The following is a 10325-nucleotide window of genomic DNA, read 5'->3' as shown; positions in this document are numbered from 1 at the left end:
CAGGAAAATAAATAAAGCACTGCAGCGCTGCACAGCGGTAAAGCCGTATACTAGTAATCCTCTTCCTGACTGGTTGCTGCGTAGTTTTCATTGATCGAACCACGGTGCGTCGTGCGGTTGTTGTTCAGCGCTTCAGAGCGTTCAGAGCCAGTGTTACGACGATGTGATTTCGGATCGCGCGGCTGTTTCGAGCTTAGACCGGTCAATTGATGCGACAGTGGTGTAGAGAAAAGGAGTGAGGCGAAGTATCCGAAAATAAAAATAATCCGAGAATAGATCAGAGGCGCGGAGTATAAATAGGCCGGTGCGTAATGGCGATGTCTTCGTTAACGGGACTGCAGTCAGGGTTAGTAGACCAGCCTGAACTGATTTTCGAGCTTGAGTGGAAACGGCCGCCGAAATATTCCGCAAGGCGACAAGACCCCAAGGCCAGGATCGGCATCTGCGACCCTCCTGACCCCAGCCTCGACCTCTGGCTCTTCAAATCATACCTGGTAAAAATATACAAAATTGATGAGAACCTATAACAACGCCGTTCCTTCCCAACCTGTCAAAGCGCAGCGCGATGGCGACGTCTCGGCGCCATCTCGAAAGCAGAGCCGTCTTGGCTCGGCTCGATGATTCGTTAGTTTTGCATTGATAGTACAGCTGCAAACCGCAAAATATTTACGTATTTATCAAACCTTCGCCTTGTAACGATCTGTCACTTTCGCTGACTCATAATTTTTCACAGACCGCTGTCCTCTCAATGTTTACATAACACCAAGGTGTAATAACATGGCCGTCCTTCCTTGTTTCGACTCCATTTTGTTTCGGTAACGAGGTTGAAATTTGTTAGGTTTATTGTATGGGATAACAAAAGTGGATTAGCGAAAAAGTTGGTACGACTATGCGATTGTAACGTAATACATCGTTCATTCGCTATTCTTTAGGTTTGTTTGGAATTCATTGAAATCATAACCAAGCAGAACATTCCTGTGATTCATATGTTGTACACATTTTATAGACCGACTTACCTTCAGAGTCAATCTAAGGTTGTGAATGAATCATGTTGAAGTTAGTAACGTTATTGTAATGATTCGTGAGAAGAAAAAACCGTTATGTCGCGATTTTGAAATTGTCTGAAATTCAGTAAACCGTAATGAAACAAAACACTGATATTTCCAAATCTTAGTTACTTCAAAATCATTGTAAAATTAAGGAAATAGTGATTTTTGCCCCAATATTTCGTTATGATAACGTTACTAACTTCAACCTATTATGAATTAGTAAGTTTTTGTTTTGTGTTTCGTAACTAACTTCAACTTCGTAAATTTAATCCCCACAAGTTGGAAACTATCACAGATTAATAGAAAAGCGATCAAAAATGTGTGTCAAGTACGATATCTGAACAGTGTGGTTTATTTTTTTTTTATTATGCATATCTAGTATCTTTGACAATTGGAGTGACTGAATATTTCTTACTGTTATTTTTGTTGCTCCGATAATACGAACTTTGATCTTGTTGGGATACTTACTCATGTATGCATGTATAATGTTTATACTTATGTTTACTTCTAATCTTACTTCAATTTCAAAAGGTTCGACCTCTGCTTTTAATCCTGTTTTACATTTCATACTTTGCGCATATAAATTGTGGTGTACAGCGAGTTTTGCAACGCTTGCACGTGAACTATAAACTTTGCATCAAAGCCTAACAACTATTTTTGCTGAGGTTGTAGTGTTTAATAATGAATGTTACATTAGAGTTTCTTAAAGAATGACTATTATGTGAGCGTAGACATAATTGAAATGCAGTAAACAGTGAATTGTGGCTTAAATGGAGCACAGCATACTCATTATTCAGCTGTGATCTCTAAAAAATGATTCCGAAATAATTGGAGTTTGTGATTTGTTCTAAAAATAATTCCTCACGGCTTTGCAACATTGAAACAACATGATACCTTGGAAATTATAACAACATACAATACAACTTATACTGACCAATATTACACGGCCCAAGTTAGTTACGTTAGCATAACGAAACATTGGGGGTAAAAAGTTAGTATTTTGCAACTTTAAAGTGACTTTAAAGTGGCTAAATTTTTAAAATATCAACTTGTTTTGCCTTATTATAATTTACCACATTTCAGACGTTTACAAAATTGGGAAATAGTGAATTTCTCTGAAATGTGAATCATTACCATAAAGTTACTAACATCAACCTCGTCCAATATTTATGTTTGAGCACTTATATCTGAGTAGAGGTCAACAACCGTCCGTACACAGTTTCAGAATATTTACAATAGTGTCGCTTCAATATCCACTATCGCGAAGAATTATTGATGAATAATGAAAACTGCGGAACTGAAATATACCCGGTTTTCGGTTGCCACTAGTGGTGCATATTTTTTTTATCAGGAAATATAGATCAATGCATTATTTAGCCTTGACTTCCATCACACTTTGTGCATCACTTAAAAATTTATCAGAATTACAGATTACTTACAACCTAAGATTTCAATTGAATTGAAATAGCTGAACGGACAAAATATTTTCTAAACGAGAAATCAAAGTACAGTTTTCTTATACCTATAATCTTATCAAGGTATTGACTTTCTCTGTAAATAACAACATGTTGATAGCTAAGGTTTACTATCTCGTTTTAATCAAACGAGTATTATGTTCACCCCAAACCTCTGGCTGTTAGCTTCAGCTTCGTATGAATCATCCTTCCTGATTAGAGATGCTTTAAATGAGTAGCTGATGTGATATAAAACTTGGTCCAGCAGCTGCTTTACCTCCGTTAAAATCGAATGTTAGGATATATGGCTGGATCCTGATTATAGCATTTTGTCTCTTCTGCAGCTTGAATGTAATAAGTGCAAAGTTATAGAGGCTGAAAGTAATTCAACTTCAAAATAAGAGTTGTCAAACAATAAAAATATGTTGACATTCATTTTAATTTCCCTGTAAGTATTTTTACAAGTTTTCGTCACGTATGCATGAGATGAAAATGAAATGAGGAAAGTCCAGCCAACGTGGAATAAAGTTACAATTTTTTACCTCCTGACATCCTGTAACGTTTTCCTCCACATTGAGCAGTCGATAAGTCATCGTGGTTTTGTTTAGGATATACTCAATTACCCTTACACGTTCTCTAACTTCAGGCTTCCTCTGATTTCATCTCACGTAACTTGACCACATTAATGCAAATCGTAATATACGAACAAAGCATTGAAAATAGGAAAAAAAAAGTTGAGTTTGTAAATCTGAGGATGGGAATCTGCGTAGTTTTTCACTTTGTTACCAGTTTCTTTATTTTTTGATGACTATTGAGAAACGTATTTAACAAATATCCACATACAAACAGGATTTATTCAAGACATGTTGAATTTGGAGTGCTGAATGAACCACGTAAACACGAAAGGCGTTTTTAATTCACAAGGAATCGAGGTTGATGTGCGGATAATTGCATCACAAATATATAATGTCTAATTTGTTTTTACTTCATATAGTGCCAAAACATAGGCTTGTCAGGGGACATAGCTATCAGCTACGTGGATAGCGACGGTGACGAACTACCAATCGATTCGGAGTGTGAATTTCGTGAAGCACTTAAGGTAAATTTATTTTTAATCGATATAATTTATCTTGAGATAGTGTTCTATGCTTATATACAGGATTGCTTCAGATCTATAGTAATCGCTCTGTAATTGTCAATTGATCTCGAAAGAAAAAGTAGCAAATAATACAATAACTTTTGAATAGACAATAAGTCGATTTTTAGCAATAACTTATGAATCACATTTCACATTTTTTGGCTCATCACATTTCATATTACTTTTACAGTTTGCTAGATCGCAAAGCAAGAAGTACAAGAATGTTGTGTTGATCATTGACAAAATAGGGAAGCAAGAACTATCGTCTAACAAAGTTGATCCGAAACAGGCCCTCCTGTTTAATGCTTGCGACGGATTGTTTGTTATTCCAAAAAAACCCTCTTTAACTACGAAGAACGAAATGGCTCCAATCCACATGACTGGGATCATCAGGAGTGATGAAAAAGTAGAAGAAAAGCCTAAGACTAACTCTTCTTTTGCATCCTCGTCACCTGAAAACGCTCCACCAGCTTGGTTCAGAAGTTACATGGACTCGGTAAACTTGGATCACACATAATATAATGCTGTCAGGGCTATACAAATACAAGGTTGAAAAAATGGGTGAATGTTAGGAATTTATATCTTGACAACCAATAATTCAATTCGATTTAGATTCATCCGATTTCAGTCTTTAATTGAATTAAATTGTTGATTAGCAAGATATAAATTCCCAATTTTCACCCTCTTTTTCAGCTCTCCACCACATAAGTTAGAAGTTGTAATCACCCTGCACCATCTATACAAATATCTACGTCCTTCTTCGAACTATTTAACAAGTCCTCATTTATTTTTTTTCCATTCCAGATGAAGCGTGAGATCGTCGAAGAGGTCTCTACGAAAGTAATGTCGGAGGTAATGGGAGTATTGAATGCAGGTTCTTCAGAGACATGTTCCTCGTGCAGCCATTCTATGCATCGCAATCGCCATTCTCAAGAGTCAAATACGGAAGAGAAACTACGTCGTAAAAAGAAAAAGCGAGCCATCGGCGAAGTAGAATCGAGCGATTCGTTTAACCCTCCTCAACAGCCGGATGTTCAAGTGCTTCGAAGGCTAAAGAAGATCGAAAGTTTGGCACACAACTTTCATAAGGCGCTTGAGAATAAGCGAAAAAAATGTGAAAAGATAAAATATGCTTATCCCAATATCGTTCTGCTGGATAATAACCTCGATAAGCGTCCCAAAAGCGCTTTTGTACCTGTCATCTCAGCAGCGCCAAAAGATGAACTGCCCACGAAATGCGAGACAGATTCGAACGTTGCTTCCTGCAGCGAGGGAAGGGCTCGAATGAATTGCTCCGTAACTGGACAAGAAATGCTCGAGAAGCCGACGAGCAAAGGAAACACGTACGAGAGTGAGTCCGACAGTGACAACATCAGCATGTTGTACGACAGCGACAACTCTGTTAATCTTTCGGACGCCGAGCACGACTATAACTTTGAGATGGTACAGACACCGCCCTGCTTCATACTAGACAAACCATTAAACACCTGCGACTCCCAGGATTCAAAACCTCCCGAAACATTTGACAACAGCGCTCCGCTAACAGCGGACAGGCATAACTTCAACGTCGTGTGTGAAGCAGAGAGCGATCGTAACAACAATCAAGATTCTCCGAGCTACGAGGTTCTCTCCGACCCAGCGTCTTCCGACTCCTCGCTCCGCCTAAACGAGGACCATTTCCATGTGAGCAGGAATATATCGGAACAAACGTCAAATGCAGACCTTATCGATCTGAACCACGAGAATCAAGATGAGAAAAAGAGCAATGTGCTTGTGATTGACATGGCAGGAAAGGTATTTGAAGAGAGTATTGATGATGCATCAAACGAAGTAATCGAAATATATTTAAACAAACGCCCCGGAGGCAGTTACGCCTTCGTCAATGAAACTTTACCGAGCCACGTGACCAAAGACACTTCACAAATGTCCAAGTCGGACACGAATTTGGGTGAGTCGAACTACGAGAGTTGTAACTTGAATTTGAACATGAAAAGTTCTCATCCGAGTTACGAATCGAAGAAAGACAAATCAGCCCCTACTGTCACCGAATCGCAGACCACTTTTCAATCACAAACAGAGTTCACGTCAGGAATGACAAACGACACTACGCACAGCTTCAGTTCCCACAGTTCTCACACTACAGGTAGCGGCGTTTACACCTTCACGCAAGTTCAGACGCAAACAAGTCACACAGATCCAAAATACACGGTCATTGATAACAATGCTTCGAAAGGTCTCGAAGAGACCAAGTATACATCCTGCGAAAACGACCTTGGCGTAAGGGACTGCCAATCGAAACTAGGCGAAGATAAACAAACGAACGATACGGGCGGAAAATATCGAAGGGAATTCACCAGCGAAGGTTCAGCCTGCGTTTTCACCGAACAACCGCAGAAGTCGAGCGTCGAAAACGAAACCCGTGAGTCGTCTCCAGATATTGGTCGTGCGTCTAACGACGCTGTACATATTTTGCCTGAGACGTTGGTATCTGGTGCAGTAACCGTCGCATCGAGCGCTTATTCAACCGCACGCCGAGTTTTTGATCGAATTCGCAGTATGCAGACGGTAATAATGCTCAACGAATTAGATGTCCTTAAATTTTCCCATTCCACAAGAACCCTCATTGAGCTATTCAAGATGGAATGCACCCATGGCTGGTCCTTCCCCCCTAACGATACTGACAATGAAGTATAAAAAAAAAAAAAACAAAAAAAAAATACAATTACGCAAACCTTCAATTCACTACACTTCATTTTTCATACCTCGAAAATCCAGTAATAACAGCGTACTCACAGAGAATTACTCAAGTCGGACAACTTATGCTTTATTTACATCCTTTATATACCTGATTTTAATTCCTCCAATAAATTTATACATTGTACTTTTGTAATTGAAACTCGTTTTTTATTCTACGAAGATCTCTTATGGACAGTCAGCCAGAAATTCGTAATTGAAAAAGTACCGCTTTCTTTTTGAAATAAATACAACAGTATTTCTAGATCAGACAACTTACTAGGGTGTAAAATCTTTTTTAACAATTCAGTGTGTTTTGAAATCTACCCAAGTGTTTTACACATACATTTTCACTTGAAACGTCTAGTTTTTGTATCAAATTTTCAAATCTCTTATAATTGCGATTGTGGTGATGTTTGGTGAATTTTCTGGATTTCCAAAAATGCATACAAAACCCAACGAAACGTGCACAATTCGACATCCATAATAATTCTGACGTGCAGAACAAGATAATTTGAAAATTTCTGAAATAGTAATTTTTTACAACACACAGTTTTCTTGCAATTTAGTATCTCTTGAATTTCTATTGCTCCGCAATCGTCAGAAATACTGCTGTATGATTTTCTTTCTACTGGTATTTGCTTATAACGTGTTTCAATCATTTTAACAATTTTGCCCTTTTCTCACTCCAAGGGAGTCACATCTGCTACTGCGAACTTTGAATTTCTTTACTCTTATAGTCCGAAACGCGGTTGCCATAAACAGGGTTGTCACTTCGTAATTATAACGTATAATAACTACCTTCCTGCGTGTTTTTTTTTTTTTCCACCGTAATAATAACACTGGATATAATTGACAATACAGTATCGTACGTTTTTTTTTGGATAATGTTTTATTATGGTCTGTATTACTTTAAAGCATATCAGCTGATGTATATCAATCTGCTATTACATCGTAAAATGGATATACTTAGCTTTGACTTACTTTATCTGAGTATGAAAACGTGGTAGAGCATTCGGACCTGAATCATAGTCAACCTAGTTGAAAATGAGTTACAGAACAAACTTGATGGTGTTTTCCCTCCGAATGCTTTACCATTTTTGCTTTTGGTATCCCGATTTCACTTTCCAATAATAGTTATTATCAGTTTTGCTATTTTTGATTTCTTTATTTGTGGTATTGGTCTTTAGTTATAAAATGAATGATTTGTTTCGATCAAGTTGATTATCTATTCTTCACTAAATTTATTGTTGTGTGAAAATATGTGTAACTTAGTTTTTCTTTTTCCTCGCAAAGAAAGAAAAAACAATCAAATATCATCTTACAGGGAGGTGCTCATGAAAATGTGGAAGATGGCGTTCTTGGCTCGGACATTGAAAGATACTTCAGTGTTCTCGAAGAAATGGGATTCACCAACGTTGAATTGAACGCACGACTTCTTCATGAATACAAATTCGATATGTCAAGAGTGATAAGTGCGTTGGTACAATAAAATGGTAAAAAATATGTATTATCATGATGATATGTAATAAATATAAGGTATTAATGAGAAACTTTTAACTTAGTACGAATTTTGATGTGTATAAACATTGCTTTCGAATGATGTTACGATAAAGATTAAAAAAAAAAACAAGAAAACCATACGTACGCAAACCGGCAATTTTACACTAAACAAAAATCAAGTAGTAGTACCTGGTTAAAAATCATTTTGACTAACAATTTTTGTGATAAAAATAAGAATTTGATGCATACGAATATCTGCATACGTATTATTTCAGCAGGACAAGTATTTTCAATAAAAACTGAACGCCGATTGCTAAAATTTGAGATATTTTCGCATGGTAAACATAGTATATGGATAATCTTACTGAATTTTTAACTGATTATAGACTGTGAACATTGGCTGTGTTGAAAATTGGGAAATGACAGAAAAGAACAAATGATATGCTTAATAAATGAATGACATATTCACCAACAAATGAACAAACTTCAGTACCGGATGCAAAGTTATAACTTGGGATCCATTAATTTCATAGACTTCGAGTACTAGTGCAAAATGTGTATTTTTTACTAGAACCATACGTCAAAATTCTATAAACCAAGAAACGTTATTAAAACATTTACTTTATGTATCCACGCATCTTTGTTGAAAACCATTATACATATTGAATAATAAATCACCAGATAGTCTAGAGAAAATAATATACCTATTGCCTACAATCGTACATTAAAATATTTTCAGAATACCTAGGATAAATCGTGAATACACCTAGTAATTGAACTTACCAAGCTGCCTGGGTATTCTGCATCAGATCTTCTTAGTCAATTTGTAGTATCACTGTTGTTTGCACCAACAAATTGCCACCGCAACCACGTATGTGAAAAGGCCTTTTAAGTTGCACAGTGCACCGGCACAAGGTTGATTTTCAGTCAAGCCAATACTTGCATTCAAAACCTTTGAATAGCGTAATTAAGATAGTAAACACTGGTTTTAAAATAGAAGTATAGATATATTCACAGCGTATTAATCTATTAAAGAAAAAAAAAATTATTATATACGGTAGATGTACACTACTAATACTGTTATTGTAGCTAATTTTATCTATCGATGAACAGCCGACCGTTACTTTTGTTTAAAAGTAAAACTCATTGATTCTCTTGTTGTGGTAGAACAAATGAAGAAAATTAAGTGACATCACATGAAAATGTTGAAACAACAATTATGATTTCAAAACATCTCTCCTGTATGAAAACGTGAGAAAACTTTGTTGTTCCATTGAACGAATTCTGTTCTAAATTGACACAACTTTTTACGTTTATTTCAGGAATTGCTTTCTATTCGAAGAAAGCTACCGTGAATTAGCTGATCCTTCGAGTAAGCAGACTAATTAACGTAAACTGTTTTGTTAAATCTATATGTATAATTTTCTCAATTTTAATTACATTTCATTTTATTTTCTTGTATTCTGAAAATGATTCATAAAATTTTGGCTGTAACATAGGAGTCTATATTATATCTTATAAGAGTAATCAAATACATACATATACATACAAACACACACATATATATATGGTATATATATATATATATATACGCATATACACAAGTAAATATCTACACTGTTATATACATAATTCGCCACATGCTCTGACATGCAGATTCAATAAAATATTTAATGCAAACTTCATTTGTAGTTAATTGTAAACAACACGTTTGGAATATCTTGGCACAAATTTGTATGTTCTGATTTCTCAGAGTTGATTTTTCGGCAGATAAAAGAAAATCAACATCGATAAAGTCGCTCTGCAGCTTTCTGTTATTCCACTTTTTTATTGCAGCGTTAACTGAAGATTTATAGGGGGCATCCGACGCCAATTCACGAAATGGTCAACCGGTAAATTTCTTAGTTTCCCCAAGGATTTTTCCTATGTTGGTATGACGCCCGAAAAAATTCCAAATTAATTGGAATTTCTAATCATCACTCGCCTTTACCCTATGATGTTTGCAAGCGCATCTCATTTCGGAAATCAATTTTTTTTTCTTGTTTCGTGGGAGTCTATTTGGGTACTTTTGAAATGGGCCGTGAAAGTCAACCAAAAAGAGGGACTGTTTGATTGACTGCTTGTGATATCGACGCTGTGTGCCTCTGCGTCACAGGGCATTTAATCGCTACTTTTGTGCCACTTCCTCTGGGCATTGAGTAAGTCGGAGAAATTTCAGCAAAAAATTACTGCTGGTATCAGGAGCGCATCTAAGCCGAGGAGGTCTTCTAAAAACAGGGACACATTGATTGACTGCATGCCATGTCGACGCTGTGTGACTGAAGGCACGCCTGCTTGATTGCGAGGGCATGTGATCGGTAATTTTCCCGCCATTTCTCATTAAAACTAAGCGATTCGGAGAAATTTCAGCCAAAAATTACTCCTGGTATCAGGAGCGCAGAAGAACCG

At 36.7% G+C, this 10325-nt stretch overlaps 2 protein-coding genes across 8 annotated transcripts in view; one reads left to right on the top strand and one right to left on the bottom strand.

Moving 5' to 3' along the window:
- Nucleotides 1-86: 86 nt before the first annotated feature.
- Nucleotides 87-8086, top strand: LOC107222678. Of its 6 annotated transcripts, none has more exons than XM_046746133.1 (5): nt 87-494; nt 3498-3602; nt 3832-4137; nt 4446-6060; nt 7671-8086. In XM_046746133.1, exons 1-5 carry the CDS (start codon nt 312-314, stop codon nt 7799-7801), a joined length of 2340 nt encoding a protein of 779 aa, XP_046602089.1. In that variant the 5' UTR covers nt 87-311; the 3' UTR covers nt 7802-8086. The 6 variants fall into 6 exon arrangements, with proteins under 6 accessions (XP_046602089.1, XP_015517624.1, XP_046602087.1 ...); XM_015662138.2 differs by having other exon boundaries at nt 4446-6206; nt 7702-8086; XM_046746131.1 differs by having other exon boundaries at nt 4446-6206; nt 7675-8086.
- The window catches only part of LOC124295603 (odorant receptor 13a-like), a 134420-nt gene continuing 129362 nt past the window's right edge, over nt 5268-10325 (bottom strand). For both annotated transcript variants that reach the window (XM_046746135.1, XM_046746136.1), the window contains one exon: nt 5268-5293. The gene's annotated coding sequence lies outside the window, so the exon portion shown is untranslated. The remainder of the gene's footprint in view (nt 5294-10325) is intronic.

This window comes from Neodiprion lecontei, chromosome 7 (assembly GCF_021901455.1).
Source record: "Neodiprion lecontei isolate iyNeoLeco1 chromosome 7, iyNeoLeco1.1, whole genome shotgun sequence".
In the NCBI taxonomy this organism is placed as follows: domain Eukaryota; kingdom Metazoa; phylum Arthropoda; class Insecta; order Hymenoptera; family Diprionidae; genus Neodiprion; species Neodiprion lecontei.
This window is presented reverse-complemented; position numbering and strand designations above follow the sequence as displayed.